General features: G+C 38.9%; 1 protein-coding gene across 2 annotated transcripts in view; it reads right to left on the minus strand.

Moving 5' to 3' along the window:
• Positions 1-25370, minus strand: part of pbx1a (pre-B-cell leukemia homeobox 1a) — a 69202-nt gene that overhangs the window by 42302 nt on the left and 1530 nt on the right. For both annotated transcript variants that reach the window (XM_082172176.1, XM_082172177.1), the window contains exon 2: positions 24219-24292. In XM_082172176.1, the coding sequence (XP_082028302.1) occupies positions 24219-24292 (74 nt within the window). The remainder of the gene's footprint in view (positions 1-24218; positions 24293-25370) is intronic.

Here is a 25370-nt window from a genome sequence, read left to right on the forward strand (position 1 = left end):
CCATCCTTGTTCCATTCCTTTGCAGGGCCACACTGTCTTTATTATTTAATTAAGTCGCAGAGTCGTTACATTAATAATTGAGTGCGAGGGGACCCAGTGCAGCCCGCGGCTGTGGCGGATGGGCCTTTCCTGGTGTGGAGTGTATTAAAAAATGTGTGTATTTATGTCCTAGGGGAGTCTGTCCTGGCTGCATAAAATTGAATTGGTTATATCTAATATATCCACCCCCAAAGGGAAGGGGGGAGATCGAGTGAGAGAAACGAGAGAGAGAGAGAGAGAGAGAGAGAGAGAGAGAGAGAGAGAGAGAAAGAGGATGAGAATGAACGTTGGAGGGAAGGAAGGAGGGAGGGCTGAATGAGTAGATGAGGTGCTTGAATCCAGCCATTGGGGAATAGAAAGCTTGGCTTGGCTCTTGGATTTGGCAAGATGCACAGGGCCTTGACGTTAATGTCCCTGAATCAAATCAATGGATGTCCAAATCCTGAGTGTGTGGTGTGTATCGCCTTAAGGCTGAGAAGGAGAGAAAGACAGGGTAGAGAGACAGACAAGGCAGACAGAGAGCAAGAAACAAGAGAGCAAGACAGATTAAGCACATTCGTTCACCGGGCCTCTTTGTTCTTCCAGGATGTGTGGATACGAGGACGGCTTTGTGCGAATCAATAAGACCAAGAGGTGGATCGGGTCTTAAAAAGGATTAGCGGCAAAACAAAGCTCGCATAAACGTGTTAAAGACTCCCCGGTAGGAGCGTGTTGAGGAGCACAATGCTGACATATACGATAATGTGCGCCTGGATTTGAATATACCAATAGTGCGGCTCAAACAAGCGGTTCAAAAACACATTTGAAAAGGAGACCGTCTCTCGTTCGTCCTTATGAAGGATTTTACGTCAACGTCCATTCATTCTGTGCTGCACCTTTAAGCAGCCTAGCCTGCGGGCTTCCAGACGTATGAGCTTTTAACACTACCATTAAGGCCAAGGCCTAAATTATTGATCCGCTGCCTCCATCAGCATAACAGTCACGTCCCCGGTATCACAACCTAACCAGGCCGTGCCGGGCCATTCCGCAGCCACAGTCTCTGATCTCTGGAATAATTAGGGGGGGTCGGACGGAGAAGTCTTGTGGTCTTGGTGGGGGTGGGGTGTTTAATATCCCCCCCACAGGCCTGAGATATCTCTCCAATCAAATCCGCCGGCAGTGCCTAAAGATGGCAGGTCTCATCCAGGCCCAAATACAGCAGATAAGGTGGCGGTAAAGAAATAATAAAAGAATAATGTGAAAGGAGAGAAAGAGGAGAGGAGAGCGCCGAGCAGGAGCATAAATAAAGATGTGGCGCAGCGGTGTAATGAATTCTGAAGGCCGGGATCAATAATATCAGCACTCTGACTCTACCTTATACATACACAAAGAAGAGTGAGAGCGGGAGAAGGGCTGCTCACATACAGCCAAAGAGATAAGACTCCACTGGATGACAGAAATGCTACGAAAGAAACATTTTGAAATCACTACTGAAAAGTAGGGTTTGGTCAGAATGGTAGACTATTCAACAACCCTCTTGTCAATTATGGAGGTCAACTAATGATTTGAACAAGTTAACAATTGTTGTGTCTGTGCTTAAAAAGTGATGAATTTGGAGGTGCAATATCTTGTTTTGTGTTTTTTTTTTAGTTTTTTTTTTTTTAGTTCAGCTGTGTATTTTAGCGCGGAACATTCCAGGAACTTAAAGTTGAAAAAAGTTGAATGCACCATATTGAATTTATGGCAGATTACAGATAAGCAGATTCTTGTTTGCATTATGTAGCTGTTTAAATGCAGATATTATAAATATGCACTACTAAATGTACTATGTACTTCATGTACAGTAAAAAGAAACAATAATACACTAAAAAAAGGTTTGTATGCTAAAATAAGCTATCATTACATTATAAGGAATAGTACGAAACATTTGAAAATATAACTAAAATCTGCTATAAAAACAAACTACTCTAATTATAAAAAAGTGCATATACAAATATATATTTTACTATAGTAAGATTTTTGTTTTCATTAAGAAATTAATATTTTTATTCTGCAAGGACACCTTTAAATTATCACACAATGCAGTGAAGACTTTCTAAAACTGTCAATTCATCAAAGAATCCTGAAAAAAATATGCATCACGACTGTTACATTGATTATATGCATACCATTAATAATAATAAGAAATGTTTCTTGAGCACCAAATTGTTATATTAGATCAACGAATCACTTCGTACCGTGGGTGTATTTCCACCTCGGGTGTGCATTATTTTTCAATAATTCAATGGTCCAACATCACTTATTTCTTAAATACTGTATATACACACATATCAAATATATTGGCAGAAACCAATATGGCTGACATACATTGTGCATACGATTTGGCAACAACGAATAGGAGAAGACAGTGGAGCACACAATCTGTCTCTTGTGATCCTATAACCTGTGCCTCAAGTGTAAGCAAACAGTTCATGTTACTGTGAGTAATTTCACTGCAACATCTCTGATGCATGCAAAACAATGTCATAAATTGTCAGGGCTCATTCTAGATAAGTTTGATTCATTCATTGTTAAATGTAGTCTATGTGATTGCACTTTAATAAACACATCTGATGGTTTAAAACCTGTGTAATCATACATGGCTTCTGCATGGCCAGCCAGTCATTCAGACAACCCACTGACTAGTTAATTTTTAAAATAAGATGTGGTGAAAATAAAAGGTGTGTGATTTGATACAGTGACTTTCTCACAGCAGGAACAGACAATACGGCTTAATGTTGAGTATTGAAGAGATGGAAAAAGAGTCACGCAGCCTGCGACAGCGACACACACACACACAACCAACCACACAACCACACACACACACACACACAGGCTGCTGATGAAGTGAACTAGTGTGGGGGTGGGGTGCTCTTATCTGCAGCGGTGAGATCAGACAGAGAAAGACCAAACGAGCAGTCAGCGCTGATGGTCTCCACTGGAGAGAAAGCGAGGGTTGAAATGATACCAATACAAGAGAAATTTCATGATTCTCGATGGCAATTTCCGTTATCACGACAAAATCTAATATGCTAAATGTTGGTATAAATTAGGGCTGCAAAATGAACACATTTAAAGGGATAGTTAACCCAAACATGAATATTCGATCATTATTTATTCATCCTCATGTCATTCCAAACCTGTAAGACTTCTTTAGCAGAACTCAAAAGAAAATATTCTTCAAATATTCTCCAAAAAGAAAAATCCATGTTTTTTTTGTCCATACAATGGAAGTCAATGGGGTCCAAAATTGTTCTGGAGCACATTGACTTTCATTATATGGATGAAAACTTTTGTGTTTTGGAGAAGACAATCATACACCTAGCTGGTGTGTGGTGAGCGCACTGGCGCCGTTGTACTGTGGCTGCCGTCGCATCATCCAAGTGGATGCTGCACACTGGATGTGGTTGAGGAGAGATCCCCTGATATGATTGTAAAGCGCTTTGGGTGTACAGTAGTACATATGAAAGCGCTATATAAATGCCTCATTCATTAATTTATTCATTCATTCATTCATACTGGTCTGAAACAACGTGAGGGTGAACGTAATGTTCCCTGAGCAAAATCCATTCAAAGGGATTTTCTTTGTATCCATTCAAAAAGTTTGCAATGGCAAAAGACATTCATCTAAATATGAACATAAACCAACATTTAACTAATAATAGTTTAAAAACAGCAACGAACACCTATAATCACAGAATTCTAGAAGTTGTTGGGTTTTGATGGATAATTGTGTTCACCCTTTTAGTGTATGTTACGGTAGTGTCAAATGCGATCTTCAGAAAGTGCGGTTTGATTGGACTATAAAGCAATGGTCCAGACGGAATGAATGGCTTTCGGTGAACAGTACATTAGTGACAGACTTATGTTCAATAATATAAAAATTAAACAAACAATCTATAGGCCTGTTGACTTCTTAAGCCAATTTTTGTCATGTCTATTCATTGCTTTAATCTGCCACATTAATCTAATGTCTTTCAATTGTCTTCATTTGATGACTCTTCCCATCAAATGTTAATCTGCAATTAATTGAGGCTACGTCTACATTAATCCGGATACATATGAAAATGGCATTTTCATTTCAAAACGCTCCACACCCACACTAGCATTTTCAATCATTTTCAATCATTTTCCAAATGTTGCTCATCCACACTGAAACTGAATATGCATAAATCACCTTACTGCATATGCATAAAACGTAATAAAAGCTCACAAGATGATACTGAGAGAACAGACATAATAAAGTTCTCAAGCTATTCTTCTGGCACGATTATTTTATTAGCAAAATACTAGGGGTGCTCCGATTGATCGGCTACCGATCGCTATCGGCCGATAATCGCTTTGGGAAGTTTGATTGGCGGTCTCTATAAAGGGCGATATCATTTACTAATCTCATGCTGACGACGCATAAAGACGCGCGTCTGCCGTGAGAGGTATGTGACTTGCAGCAGCACCGTCTCAATCTCTGTGGTACAATATATATTTCTTTATTAAATGGCTTCACATCACAGTATCGCACCTACACTATAAGCGAGCTACACGCTGCACAGTTGACACAGGAATTGTCACTTGCACAATCGAGGCAGTGTCGTATCATCACTAAAGTTCTATAATTTACATTTCTTTTTAAGCATTGCCAGTGTTTAAACCACTCAGCACTCGCACTTATCCTAGAGACCGAGCGCTCATGCAAACTCAAAGCGCACACACATAAGGCCGCCTCACAAACAGCTTGCAAGTACCAAATTGTGCTTAAATGGTCAAATACTGTACTCACAAATCTATGTACAAAATTACCGTCTTGACGAGTATGCACGTAAACACAGTTGGTTTTGTCTTAAGTGAACAGTTGAGAACATTGTGTAACAGTAGGCTATATTGGATCTGTGCAGCTCTTAAAGTGACATCAGCCTAATAATCCTGCCACTATCTCTGATTCTTTTTCTTTGTCTTTTGTTGTTTGATTAAAGGACAAGGTCAGTATATTTTACACTTAAAGCCCTGTTTTCAGATCGTTTCTGATGAAATAGAACGGTTAAGATTGAAATTTGGACACATGCTGCTGGCCCGAGAATTTTCGGTTTCTGTGGTAGCACCCCCCAAACATTTAGGTGAAAATTATATAATTTTTTTGTGAAAAATAAATAAATAAATAAAATAAATGGTCCCTTCCCGCCCAAGAGTCACCTAAGGAGGGATTTCCCCTATTTTCAAAAATGAAATTCAGGCCCTGATTGAATGTCTGTAAAAATCCTGATTGGAGCATCCCTATAAATAATTTTACATGATAAAAAGAAGGCTTCAAATAGATCTGTATCGGTGATCATATCGACAGATACTGCTTCCTGTGATTGACTCAAATACCTTTTCAAATACCTCCACCGTTTTCAAATTAATCCACTTGGGAGAGCGTACGTATCTCACAAAAGTGAGTACACCCCTCACATTTCAGCAACCATTTTAGTATATCTTCTCAAGGGACAATACTATAGAAATGAAACTTGGATATATTTTAGAGTAGTCAATGTGCTGCTTTTATAGCAGTATAGATTTACTGTCCTCAACAGTATACAAATAACTCAACATACAGTCATTGTTGTCAAAATAGTAAACCCTAAGTGATAACAGTTTTATGTTGTTTAACCATGCAATGCCACATGTCCTATTCATCAAGTTCATGTTTTTGACTGCTTGACAGGACCATACAAATGTGTGTATCTTGTATTAGAGCAGTTCAAATTTGGTGCTTTGAGTACAATTCTCTCATACTGACCACTGGATGTTCAACATGGCACCTCATGGCAAATAACTCTCTAAGGATTTGAGAATTAGAATTGTTAATCTCCACAAAGATGGCCTAGGCTATAAGAAGATTGGTAACACCCTGATACTGAGTTACAGTACAATGGCCAGGGTCATACAGAGATTTTCCAAGATGGGTTCCACTCGGAACAGGCCTCGCAAGGGTCAATCAAAGAAGTTGAGTCCTCGTGCTGTGCGTCAGGTGCAGAAGCTGGCTTCAAAAAACAGAATCATAAGTACTGCCAGCATTGATTTAGAGGTTGCAGAAGCGGAAGGTCAGCTTGTCAGTGCTCAGACCATACACAGCACACTGTAACAAGTCGGTTTGCATTGCCGTCGTCCCAGAAGGAAGCCTCTTCTGAAGCTGGCTCACAAGAAAGCCCGCAAACAGTTTGATGAAGACAACCTGTCCAAGAGCATGACTTACTGGAACCATGTCCTGTGGTCTGATGAGACTAAGATAAACTTGTTTGGCTCAGATGGTGTCCAGCATGTGTGGCGGCGCCCTGGTGAGGAGTACCAATAAAATTGTGTCTCGCCTACAGTCAAGCATGGTGGTGGTAACATCATGGTCTAGGGCTGCATGAGTGCTGCTGGTACTGGAGAGCTGATCTTCATTGAGGGAAACATGGATTCCAACATGTACTGTGACATTCTGAAGCAGAACATGATGCCCTCCCTTCAGAAACTGGGCCGAACGGCATGATAATGACCCCGAACACACAGCCAAGATGGCAACTGCCTTGCTGAGGAAGCTGAAGGTGAAGGTGATGGAGTGGCCAAGTATGTCTCCAGACCTGAACCCTATTGAGCACCTGTGGGGCGTCCTCAAGCAGAAGGTGGAGAAGTGCCATGTGCCTAACATCCGGCAGCTCCATGTAATTACGGAGGAGTGGAAGAGGATCCCAGCAATAACCTGTGCAGCTCTGGTGAATTCCATGCCCAGGAGGATTAAGGCAATGCTAGATAACACAAAATATTGACACTTTGGACACAGTTTTGACATGTTCAATTAGGGTGTACTCACTTTTGTTGCCAGCTATTTTGACAATAATGGCTGTATGCTGAGTAATTTTCAGAGGACAGTAAATATATACTGCTATACAAACAGCACAAAGACTACTCTAAAATATATCCAAGTTTCATTTCCATAATATTGTCCCTTGAGAAGATATACTAAAATGGTTGCTGAAATGTGAGGGGTGTACTCACTTTTGTGAGATACTGTATATATATATATATATATATATAAGTGTGCGTGCGTGTGTGTGTGTGTGTGTGTGTGTGTGTGTGTGTGTGTGTGTGTGTGTGTGTGTGTGTGTGTGTGTGTATTGTGCTAGTGTGGTGCATACGTGACACAAATGGGTGTATATACTTTATATATAAAGTCTATACACCCGTTTGTGTCACGTATGCACCACACTAGCACAATCTCCAGCCCACAGTATAGTCACGAATGGGAACAATGAGTGTGGAGGGATTTTCAGCTGGCCTCTGGTAATAACAGACCTCATTATGTCCTCATTATGCCGCCAAGCCAACGTTATGATGATGTTTCAGAAATGTTATGAACCACTCCGCCACTCCTATAAAACTCCCTCAGTAGGCCTATGCTTCGGGTTATGCTCCCATCTGGCTACGGGAGCAGACATCATGTCCGACGCCTGTCACATGCGCCAAAGCCATGTAGCGGAGTGTCACCTGGCCCGTGCAAATTCCTCCCCGTGCCGTGGAAACGGGGTGATGCTTTTGCCAGTGGGAGGGGTTATCCTATGCAAATGAGGGTGCTGGAGCTGTATCAAGGAGGCCCGGAGGCTGTGATCATTTTCTCCCACCATGCCAGCTCGGCTCCCCGATCGCTCATACAGCACCACAGCCTAATGGCAGCCCATTAACATAATTGCCAACACAACTAGTGTTCCGTGTCTGAGAGTCATTCCCTATCCTTCAGGAGAAAAATACGGAGCAAGAGAGAGAGAAAGAGAGAGGGAGAGTACAGAAAGGGGGAATAAATGGATGGAGGGATGGAAGGTGAGTCATACTGCAAACCAGTTAAACCATTATCATATTATAATTGTCTATTGTCTCATTCAGAGAGCTGAGAGTTCGTTTTGAAACCTTACATAAGATGTGTCTGTATGAGATATGGAGAGAATGGAAAGAAAAGGGTTTGAGAGATGATGAGATTGATAAGAAGTGGGGGGAAAATAAAGCCAGAAAAGAGAGAAGAGGACCTTAAAGAACAGTAGAGAGAGAAAGAAAGCTGATTGGAGGTGGGAGGCCGGTATTTAGTCGGGCGAATGTGCCAGACGCGTGCTGGAGCACAAACCAACCTGCCAGGCAAAATGAAATTCCCATTATTTTTAATTAATCCCTAATTAAAATATATTACTCCACAGATTCCGCAAATCTCTCTTAATATGCAAATGCAGCCCACTGAAAGATATTTACATATCATTAATTAAAGTAGTGCATTCTTTCAGTCTAACGAGCTGTGGTCCAAGTCTGCCAAAGAAAACCCCAACCTACACAGCAGAGAAAAAGAAGAGAGAGAGAGAGAGAGAAAGAAAGAGAGGGAGAGAGAGAGAGAGAGAGAGAGAGAGAAAGAGAGAAAGAGAGAGAGAGAGAGAGAGAGAGAGAGAGAGAGAGAGAGAGAGAGAGAGAGAGAGAGAGAGAGAGAGAGAGAGAGAGCAACAGTGTGCTGGACGCCAGCTCAAACAGGAGATTGGGAATATGGCTGCCACCTCACTAGCAACATATTACGGCTAGGCATTATAGCTAAAAGAATTATATTTTCATCAAACTTTTCAGCCTTTTGACAATATGTGATAAATAAGGTGGTATTAAAGGGGTGTTATTTTCAATTAAAGCTAGGGTAAAAAAATTTTGGGTAACACTTTAGTTTGGGGACCAATTCTCACTATTAGTTTGCTAATTACTAGCATATTGGCTATTACCATGGTCTGTCTGAATACTCGATTCTGATTGGCTGGAAGGTGTCCAATAAAATCATTTAATGCACAGGTAGTTCCAAGTCAGTTGAATAACCGTTCTATATTAAATGTGCTGTTTTCAGTGATGCACACACACATACGTCACTTGCACACAGAGAGCGGAGATTGCGCTGCGCACACAGAAACATCCAGGAGCACAGAAATGATCAACGCTGTCCCGCGGCTTTTAATAATAAAATAGCATGTATGTATTTGCATACCTCCGCACATCACACGGCATTAGTGTGTTCACATTGCTTGTCACCGAAGCAAGAATGGCAAACAAAAACTGCACACCCTAGCAGTCATTGTAGCCAGTAGCCACTTTTACTAGAATATCTTATTAATATATATTTATATTTATATATATTTATACATATTTTAATATATGAAAAGTGTCACACAGACAAATCTGCGAACGTTTTTGAGTGGTTATGCAAACTCTGGTGGTTATGTCCCCATTTCAGAGGCTGCATCCTTCGAAGGGCAGAGCGTTGTTGAATGGGACGGTCTAGCCCACAACGGAGCACTGCTCTTTTCATCTAGCAACTGTGACAGTGCCAGTGATAAGCGGCAGTAACGTTTGTTCTGGACTTTTTTAAAAGTTATATTTAACTACCTGAAAATAAAACGGTTTCACTACTTGTCCAAAAATGTTCACCTTTGTCTATTTATGTACAAAATAAAGAGTATAAACTATATAAAACCATGTCTTATATAAAACCACGTCAAGATATGTCAACATTTGAATCGCATACAACATTTGAAGTTGATCAAATTCTATTTTCTATTAAGGTTTTCTATCTAATGAGACCATTATATAGTTATAAGCCATTACTTTTAAGTATGCCACTTAAAATTATGTAAAATCATAAAAAAATGGTTGAAAGGGGTTAACAGTGACAGTCAACAGACAGCTTACATATTACTTATAATTAGCTTGGATGATCGGGATCGCTATCGGCCAATCATGATGTCGTTATCGACTGCAAAAATCCTGATCAGAGCATCCCTACTATGGCACAATCTTAGGGAAATGTAGTGAACACAAAGTACATTAAGTTGTCACAATATTCAAAACTATGCTGCTTAAATAGTGCGAGTACAAAATAAATATGTATTATATATCACCCTGCCCTGCAACACATACAGCATAGTTTCAGTTAAATCCCATTAAAAACCATATAGAATAATCAACTGATGTCTGAATCTATGTTTTGCAAAGAAGGCAGTTTTCGAAAACTTGTAGGTGACATTTCCTATTTAAAAAAAAAATCATATGTCATCCTCAGGGTGATTCCTTGGTTTATATTGCGCACCTGTGCAGCCAAATTCGACATACAAACACACTGACACAATGTAACTTAGATTTGAGAGGGAGCACAATAAATGGAGGCGACTGGGCAGAATTCATTAAGTTGATAACCGCGGGCTCCATTACACAACTCCACCGCACTGTAATGACTTCTGAGGGTTGGGGGAATGAGAAACATGGCAAAAAAAGAGTAACATGTAGAAAAAGATTTGACTGAAAAAGAGAAAATGACTAAAAGAGAGAAATGCTTGGCAGCTTTCTCTTTTAAACCAAAAGTCATAGAGCTATGCTATAATGTGATAACATACAGCTTCCTGGTTACTGAGCTCAGCAGCACAATATATAATGTTGATTGAACCTCAGAAACATAAAATAAGAGATACTAAGCACTTCAGTTCACTAGCATAACCCAAGCAGTCATCTGATACCAACTGATTAAGAGGTTAATTGCTAAAACAGACATAACATTAAGAAGAGGTGCTAGCATTACGCATAGGAAAAATGATCATGACACCTACAAGACAGATTTATAGAGCACTGTCTGTGCTGTCCATGACATATTATGATGCTCATGAATGTAGCTACTGTTCTCAATCAAAGGTCTATCATTTCACATTGATTTATTATATAAACGTATATATGATTAAATGCTTACTGTATGGTAAAAGTAACGTTTTAATTAACAGTAGGGAACTCTTAGGGAAATTTTGTTTAAGCCCCAAGTTCAGTGTCAATTAAAGTATTATAGCAAAAGCAAATTGGTAGTGATCATAATAACCTGGCATACACTGTAGTCCGCAATCATTGAAAAAATATTGTGATATTTATAGTACAAAACCTCCAGCTGTGGTTGCCGGAAATTCATTGTAAAAAATATAGTAACAGTTTTTCAGGTATTAAAAGATTACCTATTTGTGCCTTTATGTTTTACAACTTATAACTGTTTATTTCATTAAGTGATATAATGTTAATATACTGATCGACTTGGACTATCAAAATTAGCTTTCACCTAAAAACAGCGGTGCAAGGGATCACTAAACTCACGGTTCAGATCATATTACAGTTTTTGAGTCACGGATCAGATAATTTTTCGGATCAGCAAAAAAAAAAAAAATTTGTGAGATTAATGTTAATTTGCTTTTCATTTATTACTTAAAACCCACTTTATTAGTACTAATAAAGCACATATTAATGCCTTATTCTGCATGACCATATTCTACATCCCTTAATCCAACCTAATACCTACATTTAACAACTACCTTACTAACTATTAATAAGCAGTAATTAGGAGTTTATTGAGGCAAAAGCCATAGTTAATAGTTAGTTAATAGTGAGAATTGGACCCTAATCTAAAGTGTGACCGATTAATCATTGATAAAGATGTGTTTTGTTGTTTGATTATTAACGATATAGACAGCAGCAGATTTTTATAGACTGCTGTCACTTTAAGACCTAATGAACATATCCAATATAATGATACGTATACAATTTATTTCTCACCTGTTTACATTCACTTAAGACATAACGGACTTTAAGACAATACTTGCCGAGACGGGTATTTTAATATACTTAACATTTCGAATTTGTGAGTAGGATCTTTCCAGAAGACTTGAAGACAGAATACAAGCCTACTACAGTAAACAGCATTTAACTTCAACGTCACTTAGAATGTTCAAGAATTGCAAAAAAAAAATGAAGGGAAGGGATGGAAGATATTCATTACAGAGATGCGTCTATCAATGCATTGGTAGGGAAAGGCTGGCATTCAAAGTCTTTGACTGATCCCTCACCAATCTATCGTGTGGACCTGGGTAATGATAATCATGATTCTTAATGACAGTCCATTCATTTCATAAATCCTGTCGGACTTGATTGCTGAAGAAGCTTTAAAACCCATCCTTCATTAATGTTAATGGGCTTTTTTAGTGGAGGCCAGTTGTGGTTAGGTCTACATGGCAGGTTTCCCAGGCTTGTTACATTGATTCCCTCCACACTGAACCCATGATTGGCACAGAGATACACCATTCATGACTAAGATCCGCCTCATTGGTGTATTTCAGTCCTCCTTGGGCGATACAGCGATTGGACAGTTGACAGCTTGTGAAGCGGAGATGCTAACAGCTCTTAAGATTCATCGTTTTGAACGCTTTCTTATTGAAATCACACAATGGATCGTAATAGCTGCTATAAACTAAAAGCTCCTATAAAAAGAAATGTTGGTGACATCCCAGAGGAAGCCAAAATTACAAAGAGTAGAAATCTACTCCCACTTTCTGACTGCACGGCAATTACAAAGGAACAAGGCAGATGCTTTTTTTAGGATCAAATTCAAGAGCCACTTAAGTGAAAATGCCAACCTACAGGCCTCAGGATCATCATGAGAATCATAAGAAATGATTGAGAAGCTACACTCAATAAGCATAATATAAAAGTGCCCTATAAAATTTGCAGGCAGTAACGGATACGAGCAAAATAGAAAAAATAAAAACAAGCTCAGAAATAACAAACCCTGAAACGTTTACTTCTAGTAAAACTGTTCGCTTGGCGCAGATTGTTATCTAATTTGTTTTTCATTCTCCCTTTAGCAAACTGCAAGTAAACAAAGAAGCAAGAGGTGTCGGATTAATGTCAAATCTGCAATAAAAACACATTGTTTTCACACTTTATATTCTGCATTAGTGTCTTTCTAGTGGTCTTGTGACCGTGGTATTCTGGGACATTAAGCATTATAATTATAACATCTCCTCACTCCCTAATTAACCTAAACATCCATATTTCACAAACAACTAATAATCCTCACATTCGTTACAACCCACTAACATAAATAAACGACTTAATTTGGCATGGGAATAACAGTATTTATTGTTGTCAGACCATTTTACACACACCGGACGCACATAAAAACGCGTGTCTCCTCTCACACTTTACACTGACACATTTGAATATGATGAACAATGTGGCAGGCACAAAAATAAAAGACGTTATTAATATTTTATAAGCCGCCATGCTTTCAGCATTCGGCTGAGAGTAATGGGGGGCTAGCGTGCGTGTGGTCGGGTGGAGGGGGGGGATATCTGTGAAGACACACTAAATTTGGACAGTAAGGAGTATCACCCTGTCAGCGCGGTACACCGCACATTTGAAACGGCCCATTTAACGGCAGCACGCGCCTATCCGCTGTGCTCATTTGCATACTTCAGTGAGGCCTTGATGGATGAAGATGGATGAGAGAAAATCAACCTCGCTGAAACAACTGTTATATCAAGGTTAAACTATCCACAAAGCTCTTAACCTGCGCAGCTTTATCTCCCTTCCGCCTCCACCGATATCAATTCATCAATAGCGCCTTATCGGGGAGGATTTCCGAAAGACGCGTACTATGAGGTGTGGTAATAGGAAATCAAATGAAAGCAAAGTGTATGCAGATATAAGGAGGCACCTGCTTACGATGCTGTCAGGGGATATTACCTAGAAAAAAAACATTGGAATGGCAGCAAGAGGAGACGCCAGACAGCTGCTTTAGCTCTGGGTCTGATGCTGAAAGGTCCCGTTATTTATTTTTGGCCAGAGACGAGAGCAAAGAAAGGTCTGAACATCATAGCTCACAATGTTAGACCATTAGGGATGTCGAAAGTGTTGGTACCTCCTTATCAAGTCAATACAAATAAATAAATAAATAAATAAATAAACCAAAACAAATTCAGTCTACAGTATTGATAGCACAGAATATCAACTCAATTGCACCTTTATCTTTGATAATATCCTATTTTTATATGCAAAATAATTTATAGGACTGCACCAAATAAATCAAAATAAGATCAAACTCATTATATGGCCTGTTACTAAACAGCAAAAACTGTAATATATAGAATAGAATAGAATAGAATAGAATAGAATAGAATAGAATAGAATAGAATAGAATATATTCTAATATAATATAATTATTAGAATAGAATAATACATTATATTATGTAATGTAATGTAATAACATAGTTTCAGTGTGAGATGTAATGTTTATAATATCACAATATGATTTGTTTGTCCAAATCGCACTGTCCTACTTTGAATTCGAATTGCATGCTGGGAAAAGACAATAATGTCAGGGTGAGTTCCTGTTTAAAGCAGATATAAATAGAGAAAGGACATCAAAATCTAAAAAACACAGTCAGTAGGGTAGAGTACACAATGTCACCAGCTGGCCTGACGACACAAGCCTCCGATGAGTGTCCTCCAGTCGATAAGGATTCGATGGCGGAGGTTTGGCTTCAGGTCGAGGTAAACTCTACTGCACATGCCTTGACATCTCACTGTTCCTTTTTCTGGCAGGAGGCTTGAAATGCAATATATCACTAGAACAGCCTTCTTCCTCCCCTGCTCCCAAATGCACGCACACACACACACACACACACACCTGCCACCCATGTTTCCGCCTGTGCTCTCAGCAACGGAAGACCTAGACAAGAGCAGCTAAAAGTGGTTATGTAGGACAGCGGAGCACAATGCTGATTATGCAAAAGGCAAAAAAAGAAAATGACAGTCATTAATAGGATTCCAGGAGTTAACTGTCCATAACTAACACTGCCAAAGGCGAGCTGGCAAACAGAGGCAATCAGGAGTGCGTGTGTGTGTGTGTGTGTGTGTGTGTATTCAGGGACAGCGAGCATACACTGCACAAACAGTTCTCAGTTTAGAAACGAACTATAATAGCAAACATGCAATTAGCCGAAAGATGTAAGACCTGCGTCCTCAAGGTCAGACGCTATTGAATATTTTGTGTTCTGCGTACAGGAAATAATTACCACCCACATAATTATAGAAGGTGACTGTGTTGCAATTCGCAAACGCACAGTATTGCCTTCGAATCATTTCATTCTTCATCTAGCGTACTTGCTAGGGGAAGCCCACTGAGCTATTGCGAGACCTTGAATTCCTTGCCACATGAGGGGCTCTTTGTTTCCCCTCGATTAAGCTTGCCTGAGTGTTCAGGGCAGAGAGTGTCACGGTTCCTCAGTGTGTGTGTGGTGTTGCCAGGCGGCCGTGGTGAGCGTTGACCCCTGCTAAAGCTCCTGCTCCTCACCCCGCTGTGCTAAAAGCTACCTACGCGCTCACTGGCCACCATGTTGGGAAGTGATCCAAATCCACCTCCTCGTACTCCCCCTGCACGCTCTGCTCCTCCACAACCGGTCACATCTGCTGTGCCGACAGCTTAAGTGTGGATTTTACCATGTTAAAACACTTTCTTCTATCACAACTTAATGTGCAGAAAACAGTAAGACAATAGTTTGTTCATTTCTCCCGAAAAGTGTAAATATTGTGGCACAATCAAAATGTTTTAAACTGCCTGACAGAGCAACAGTGCCTCAACCAATGGTGTGAGTTTGGGGCGGAGCTATCTGTTTGACTCACCAATGACAGACAGAGGGAATGTTTGGGAAATCTGTTAAAAAGTTCATTGTTTTTGCAATTTTATTTGGTGATGCTAGAGGAGTAGAAATGACTAATCTTCGAAAGTAATTTATTCAAATTCATGGTAATTTTCAAATGTGTACAAAGAAAACAAAGAGTAGCCTATATATTGACATTTTTTTCAAAAAATCGGAACATTATGAACATTTCTAAAGTTTGGGGTCAGTAAGATATGTAAATATTTTTTTGTTTTGTTTTTAAAGTAGTCTCTTAAGCTCACCAAGGCTGCATTTATTTGATCAAAAATACAGTAAAAACAGTTATACTGTGAGATGTTATTACAATTTAAAATAACTTTATTATTTGTCAATCATTACTCCAGTCTTTAGTGTCACATGATCCTTCAGAAATCATTCTAATATGCTGATTTGTTGCTCAAGAAACCTCTCTTATTATTATCAAGGTTGAAATCAGTTGAACTGCTTAATATTTTTGTGGAAACAATGATACATTTTTCTCAGGATTCTTTAAAGAATAGAGAGTTTAAAAGAACAGCATTTACTTGAAATATAAAGATATACAAATAAATACAGTACACACTTTATAGTAAAGTACAGCTTTAACTCGGAATAAAATGCATATAAAACAAAAAAGTATATACTGTATGATTTTTTCATTATCATGATAAATACTTCAACTCAAAAGTGATCTTAATTTATTCTAACTCATGTTACATGTCAGAATAAAAACATACATTAAAAAATCATATTTAAAAAGTACTTCAGTATATGCCAACCAAAAGATGATGTACATTTTAATGATATGTTCTTTAAGATAGTATATCTCATGAAAATGTAGGCTACATTAATTTTTAAATGGGGAAAAAAGTGTTGGCAAGTCACTGTTCATCATTCACCAACAACATTCTATTTAAATCTATAACCAGACCTAAAACAGTGTGTTTTTTTAATAAATGCTTTAAAGTGTTGCCAATCAGATACGAACACCACCGAGGACGGTGCCTTAATTCATCATTTCTCTCCCTCACTCTCGCAGAGAGAAAATATGTACACTCATGTATGCGTTCACGGAGGGGGTTACGCAGGCTCATAGCCAGCCCTTTTGTTTCTCACGACAGCGCCAGGTTCATTAGCATAAATTAGAATATTTCACGGCAAGAGAGCGACTCATAGCTATGCGTTACCTTCACATAACGGCACACGTCCTCCCGCACCCCTCGACTCTATCTCCTCGCCCGCTGTAACATATAACCCCCTGCTGATTAAAGAGAGTGGAGGGGATCTTTAGCACTGCCACACCACGCCAATAGCATTACATTAATCTACATTAGAAACATTCATTACATGCTAAACCACTCAGGCAACATGCCTCTTCCCCAGCACATTCTGCACATCATACCATTAGCTTAAAGTACAGTATATGGACTGAATATGAAAATGCACTTCCCTCAAGTAAAACACTAAGATATGGCTGAGGCAACACTATAAGTGTATGGTGAAATCTAACAAAGGTACAAGATATCAGTGTCTTTTTATTACTCTAATACGCACTATTTAAAATGAAAAGGTGTGTTGGCTAAATTACATTTTTGGGCTGTGAATAGAGTCTACATGATGTGTCGGGTCACATTTCTGTGTGTGTGCGGGTCCTCGATCCCTCCACGTTTCCCTGAGCACAGAGGTACGACAGCGAATAAATGTTGATCAGTGTTGATTCCGTCCAATGAGCGCGTGTCGACTGACAGTGTTCCTAAGCTGCGGCGAAAGGCGGCCATTAATCTTGGTCTGGTTTAAGTAGCATATATTAATTTGTGTCATTTTTACTAAGTCGAGACAGGAAGGGGCGCTCGCCAGTCCGTGTTTGACTGCTCACAGCAGCGGGAGGGAGGGGGAGCTGATGGCTGGGGGGAATATAGGGGGATCTTTTATGTAGGCTATTGTGCCGCCACTGCCGTCTTCAAAATCAAACAGCAGGACGCGGGAGAACGGCAATCGCCGGCCTTTGAATTAAACTAAATGAACTCCCGGGGTGTTGGTATGGCAACCGTAGCTGGAAACGGCACCGCCTTTTACACTTAAGCCACGTAAGGAAATGAATGAATTGAAATATGTTTGTAACGATGAGGATTTTGTGGCAGAGAGATCCCTAATGCTGTTATATGGATCACAGCCATTGACTGCACCGCTGAGGGGCTGAGTCTGACTCCTCAGAGACAATAATAGCATCTGCAGAGCCTTTTACTGTAATTCGCTTTTTTACATTGGGCTACAAACTGCACCACAGACTAATATCAGACAGAAAAAAAAGAGCTCCGTCGCATCTGCAAGCAGATTTCCTCTCTAAAGCAATTTTTAATCCAATAAGTGAGTAGATGTTTTCACTGTAATGGCTCTGAATATGATATCTGTCAGACAACTATGAACAAAGCTCAGTTTGCAGAATGGCTGGCACTGATGCTGCAGATATCCAAACCGGCCAGAGCTGCCAAGCACATTAGATGCATTCGAATCTTTTGAAAGGAAATATTAAATGACCATTGTGCCTTACACTAAAACAATGACTAACAATCCATTTTGTTAGTCAGTTCATGCAAAAGTGAGAAACGGCATATCCCTTATTTAAAAAGTAATGATGTTTGCAGTAGTGCTGTACGATTAATGGAAATAAAACCAATATCACAATATGGCTTTGTGCGATCAACAAATCACAAAGGCTGTGATTTAATTAAGTAATATCAGAATGAAGCTTGGACCTGTGTTCTTTTTACGCAAACAGCTCAGAGCGGCTTGGTTAACAGTAAATTCTTCTTCACACAAACTCTATCCCTGAATCTGCTCTGAGTTTTACTTATAACGTTGAGAATGCAACATGTGCTGACCATTTTCCAAAACTTGTAATAAGAAGCGCTTATAAACAACCAACCAAAGACCTAAACTTGAGGGTTTTGACAATTCAAAATTATATTAAGACAGCCATAAATATTAGTTGGCCATTTTACAGTTATTATTATTATTATTATTATTATATTGTTTTTCTTACAATATACAATAGTAATATTTCTTATTTTGCTGAACATTTTTATTAAGTAACAATAATAATTACAACAAAAATTATAATATTGATGTATAATCAAACTTTGGGGCAAATTGTGCAGACCTACAAAAGTGTACAGCATACCTGGACTTTTTATTTATTTAAATATTGCATTTTAAATCGCAATCACAATTTTTATCTGGAAAAATTTGATTTTCCCACCAAATTGTGCAGCTCTAATCCAGGAATAAGGTTTGGTTTCCCAAAAATTACAGTGCTGATGATTAATGTCATGTGTAGTGATGATTTAATGGAGGAAGGAATGGGTTTACATGTAAATAAAGGTTTTGATCCTGAAGCAATGTGAAATAATATTATCATGATGTCGTCAGCCAATACTCTGTACGGAACACAAGTACGAAAAGCAACCGTTTCAAACAGGACCACTTTAACCTTAAGCCATGTCAATAATTATTCCATAAAATGAGGTTTTCGGTTCCTTTATTGACCATCAGCAGGAGGAAAACACCTCCCACACAAAAAAGCGCTTCTTCACTATTCACACGGGCAACCTGTTATCAGAGCTAATTAGAGACTCCCACCTCCGTTATACATTTCTGTAATTAGGCTCTTAAAACATGATTAACATGTCTCAATTACGCCAGTCATCATTTGCATAATTTATAAGGAGCTCTAATTGCGAGTGAGTTTAGACTTGAAGCTGGGTAATAACAGAAACACACAGGAAACATTATGCTGCTACTGAGGCATGTCCGTTCCAACGGCCCTAAGTATGATTAGAAATCACGTTCCAAATAAAACAGGAGGAGGAGAGGCTCCCCTCGTGTCGCTGTAGCAAACGCAATATTTCTCCACAATTCACCACGACGGTCGTTAGATATCTCACCAGCTCTAAAATTACGTGGCACGCAAAAGAACAAACGAGTTAAGGAATGAAGCCCAAACTTTATTAGGCGCTGTGTTGCAAGCACTACTAACGCGACAATAAAGGTAAAAGAACACTGTGAATAAATATGTGAATATTACAAGAGCAATATATCAAAATACAGCCCTCGCAAAGTGTACTCTGTTGTTTACCTATGTGTTTATCTCATAATGGCAATTTTAATATATGAAAGAAAGACATTTATTTGAAGTTGAAAGTTATTTTGTACGAATTTCCCAGCTGAATCTTGTTAAAGGTCATTACTTTGAGACATGTGTGACATGTTTGTTAGCAATATATCAAATGTCTGCATATTGCTTTTATCAGCATGCATATGCAAAATGTATAATTTGTATGAAATGGAAATTAATTTGTCTATGTTATTGATCATTCATGCTTGCATTTAATTTTAAAAAAATAAAAAATAATAATAATCAAAATGTCAACTTCTCTCAGGTGATGCATGCTGGACTTCTCAAACTTAAACCGACCCCTTTCTTACAATTGACAGCAAACTCACATTCAGATCTGCCACTATCCAATCAACAACTGCAGGATTTGACGAACTCCCTGAACTACAGTTTTTTTCTTTTTCGGTTTCACTCGGCGGTCTCAGTATGGGAAAAAAGATCTCTTGCTACTTCATCGCACCATAAATGACAAGAAAGGTTACCACATTTAACATTGGCCAATGAATTAGGGTCAATGGCATGACATTCATTTAGTCCAGAATCTATTCAAAAATAGTGGTTAGTGATAAGTACAGTATATTTTGAAGAGAGAATGTTTTTAATTTCTCAAATAAAATTGTTTTTAGGGCATAATTGAGGTGACAAACCCTCATGACTGTGCGTCAAAGCCAAATCTCTTCATCATTTAAAGAAAAAAAAAATATTGGATCATTTTTATGGCAAGGCATAGCTGTAAAATGTCTAAAATGTGTTCTAACAGATTCCTAAAAAATGAAATGGTATTAATTAATAATTCATTACAATATTTGAAAAAAACATTTTACTTTGAAAAATATATTTTAAAACTTTTTGGAACATAATGATTAAAATATATTCAAATATGAGATACCTTTTTACTTGATGGTTACATCACATGACATTATTTAGAGTTATTAAATAAATAAAAAGTATTCTTAAAAGTTGTCTAAAAGTTATGAAACCAACATGAACAACAAGAAAGTACATTTCTACGTTTTTTTGAAAAGTTTTTTTTTCCTTTTCTTTATCGTGGACATTGACCCTCTATGGCTCAGAGAGGTCACACTGAGTTTAAGTTTATTTTTCAAAGCTCTGTTCATGATCAGGCAAATGTATGTCAATGTGAAACAGACCTAATGAAAGCCCCAAGGGTAAAACAGAGCTGAAACCCGATACCAACAAAACATCCAAGTTAATGTCCACCTTTCCAAACACGACCATCTATATGTGCCAGTCACTGAATTCAAATACGCACATTGGCCTTGCATTTCCCAGAGCACGTGGTCCACACAAATACACGGACACTTAAAATAATCTGAAACGCTTGCAGTGCTAAAGCAGCCTTGTTTAAAAGCCCCCACCCCGCATCACATCCTGTTCCGTGAGCCGCAGTACTTGTTTATACTCGCACGCCGGCCTGTGCCGTGTTAGCTCGGTCAGGCCCTGTGTAAAAATACACAGCGAGGTCAGGAGTTCAGGCCGGCTCTGTCTGCTGCTGGCACACCGTCCTGCCCCGCTTGTCAGCTGCTTGCCAGAGGAGGGCTCATCACCACGACTGTCAACACGCCGACGCCACCGCGCAACACGTGCTGCGCGCCGGGCAACTCGCAGCCGTGTCAATCTCGGCAAGTCGGCCGTAGGTTACGAAGAATTACGGGAGCCGTGTCATTTTGTGCTCTCTCAACACGTCTGCAGATGAAATATATTAGCAGAAGGAAAATTTATTATCCCTGTCGCAGAAACTGTGTCGTGTCTGAATAGGAATTACGAGCCGAGGTGGCCGAGGTGACGACGCACTTGATCCAAAGTTCTTGTAAATCAAGGTTATTGTGAGCAGAAAAAGTAGATTTTTTAGACACAGGGCCACTGTTTCATTGAGACAAGCTCTCGGTCGGCTCCATGACCTCCACAGTCTGTCATGAAAGCTAAGACACCACTGTTCCACAAGCACACAACGCCATTTCAACAAAACAGACTAGCTGCGGATTTAATAACCTCGCTTTTCTGGATTACACCTGGGACTCTACGGCTGCAACAATGTAAAACCATGAACGAGGCTGACTCTTTATTTTTAAAAAAAAAGAAAGAATTAAAAAGGGCCTGACAAAAATGGTGGCTGCTCTCGTTTGGGCGCTCTGCGCTCAGCACATTTGCAGTAAATGTCACGGCGGAGGTTTGAGCCATTTTCTCTGTGGCGGCAGTGGATTTTTAGTGGTGTCTGTCTGTGCAGTGTGAAATTACACCCTCACATTAAAAAGAGACAGAAGTGATCCGAGGTACAGCTCACGGCTAATTCCGTAGGAGAGAGTACATGGTGGTGGGGGGTGCGTTAAAGCACAAGGATCTTTCAAATCAACCATCGGGGCTCGAGTTCATTTATTTTCAGTGTTAGCTAAACTGTGTTGCCGACAGCATTTTCAACAGCATAAAACACTGACACCTAAAAACACTGAATTTCTTTTCTTGCTATTTTTGGGGTGTTTACTTAAGACACAAACATGTTACTATCAATAGCATCCACTTAAAAAGCATAAAAAAATCATTTGTTCTCTCTGAATTCCCAGGCCAAGACTAAAAAAAACTGCAAAAATAGCTTGCAAATGCTTCTGGCAGAATATTTGATGGTTTAAATTAAAAAGATATATTTATATTTATAAAAAAAAAAAAAAAAAAAACACTTCCTTTTCCATTTGACAAGTTTCCTTCCTTTCAATTCCTTCCACAACTGGAAAGCCTGAACTTTTTTATGGTTTCAAAGCGAAACAAACAAAAAGCAGGAATCAGCTAATGTTAATATTCCGATATGCACGCTGATCAAATGCAAGTAGGTTTGATTTTGATGATCCAATGCTCCTAATGAAGTCCTGAGAGAGAAAAGCTACTGTGAGGAATCTGAAATGAGCCCCCCTTGACAAAAACAACACCAGGGCTGCGTTCAACTACAAACAAAAGCTCAACATGAGGGGTGTTTTGGGTGTGTGTGGGGGTGACATCTCACATGAAATATGATGAAGATAATATAGACAAAACAAACAAACAACTAATTCCCACACAGGAGAGTGACATCACAACTATAATTCGACCCCAAAAAAAATGCACCATCTTCATAATCTTACAATTCTAATAGCTTGTTTGGAGTCAAACCGGGTTTATCACTCTAGTCAAAAGCTCTGCAGGTTCCTGGTTGCCAGGAACTGTGGGAAGAGAAGCAGGAGCAAAGAGTCAGGAAGAGGTCCAAGTCACTTTGTTCTTCATCTTGGAACGAACTTTGAGTGAACCCCGGGTGACGCCAGGCAGTTCAAAAGAGTCAGGCATAACTCTTTCCCTCCTTGGAAAACCTTGCTAAACAAGAGGAGGGAAAACAGCGAAGCTAGTGCCATGAGGACCCTGAGATGGCTGACACTGTGGCCCTCAGAAGCCCTCTTCATCCGGTCAGAATTTCACTGAGGATGGGGGAACCTCTCCACTGCAGCGCCTTTCAGACAGTGTGGCAGAGAGCCAACTTCAGCTGCCATGTAATGAAATCTTTGTAAATTACACTTTGGGGCTAATTAGAAGGAAGATACGGCTGTGTTGTGGTGGTTGGATTTTTTTTTTTTTACATTTGTTGTTGTTTCTCGCTGTAGCAATCTGCCTCGAAAACCTTCACTCAGGGACAATCGCATAATCAAAACAGCATGTTCATTTCACTCTAATGAATAGTGCTTCTGGTGGACTTTTTAAACTGCTCTTAAAGTGCCGTACTCAACCAGCTGCATTTTATGCACACAAAAACCTCAAAACTTATCCAGTAATAATGTAGAATCTGCATCTAACCAGACAGCGCAGCAAAAAAATCAAAAAATAAATGGTATGTCACAATAAGTCGAGTTTATAAAACTCAGATGGGCATTATCAAAACCATGAGGCAGAGTATTTTAAAGCTAACAGTCAGAATCACAATTTGATGAGTAAAATAACATCCTAAAATCATATTCTCTAACTAAACCCATTGATATTCTCATATACTGTTGGCTATAAACAAAAATAACATGAGAAATAGCCTCATCACTAGCTTTCAATGCAGCATAACTTAAGCACACAATGTAAAAGCTGTATTAAGTAATAAACTTTAGCTCAGCTGCACAAATTATAACCATAGCACACAAAATAATAATAGCTATATATTTGAGGAATCTGAATGCTGTATAAATTACCAGATATTTGAATAACATGAATTTTTGTATTATTGTAATATCAGAACTTTCACATGATGCAGTCTAAATATCTAATAACGCACAAGACGTTATGCTCACAAGACACAATACATCACTGTATTAAAGAGCTCTGTAGCAAGAAAATCAATATTTCAATATTCAGCTTAATGTGATAACTGGATTTAAACAAAGACTTGCAAGTTTTGCTTTCTGTTCTCTATGTGAGACAGGAAAACCCACCTGTTTTTTCTTTTATTTCACACAGGACATTGAATAGAGCCGGCTTCATTCTGTGACAGTTCAGTGCATGTTTCCTAAAAACACAAACAGAAAATAAATAACAAGCCGTCACTATGCATGACCTGTCAAAACTGTCAAAACACAGACATTAGGCTTAGAAGGAATGTCTGCTATGTGTGATGGAAATTTGTAGTATTTTACAAATGGTTTTTAATAGAAGACAGCTGAAAATGGCACTAAATTGCGCAGCACTTTTGGAAGTGATAAAATGTGTTAAACGAGCAAAAATAAAATTGAATATGTCATGTGCATCATAGAGAGCAGCATGAAGTGGATTGCAAAGTGGAATTGCTATCAAATACTCAATTAAGGTGACTGGATGCTTTCCTTTAAAAAAAAAGTAGAACAACCAAAAATGTCATGAATAAATATCAAACAGCAAATATAAATTACATATCAGTCTACAATATGCATGATAATTATTAATAAGGCTTTAAAGTCAAGTTGTTCAAATATGATTTCAAAGTGTTTTAGAAACACCTGTGTTGACAGTTACTAAGGCTAATAGGGTCAAGTGACTGAATTTGACATAAATTAGTCTTCATCTTATACTGTCTTATTGATTTTAACTACTATAAATTGATGTTATATTACATTAAAAAATAAAAAATAAACATAAATTTGGAAAGTACCAGATTTAACAACGTTCCTTCGATATGCAAAGCTGAAACACTGTATAGAAGCCACATTGTAATTGTAGACTTATGAACTTTCTGACAAATACGTACGATTAAAAATGTGTAAGAATGCATGCTCAGTAACATGCATTTAATTATTAGATACTTGCAGTCCAAAAACTAGGACTGAATCCACCCGCAACATGTAGTAAGTCTATATGGCACTGAATCAATGCGCCTTCTCATTTGTAACCTGCGAGATCCGGAGCAATTGGAAATCGAAACGATGCATCTGGGAAGAAGAAGACGACAGCTCCAGATTGTGCACAGAGGCGCTCGGAAGTGGCTGTAACGTATTTGTAATGCAATATAAAAAATGTACGCCTGCATAAAAGTTTGAAAGAAGACGCAAAAAGAAAGTCGGTGCGCTTCGGGTGGCGCGTCAAAATATAAAGCAGCTGACTTGTTAAATACT

Source organism: Leuciscus leuciscus (assembly GCF_965113295.1).
Source record: "Leuciscus leuciscus genome assembly, chromosome: 6".
Taxonomy (NCBI): Eukaryota; Metazoa; Chordata; class Actinopteri; order Cypriniformes; family Leuciscidae; genus Leuciscus; species Leuciscus leuciscus.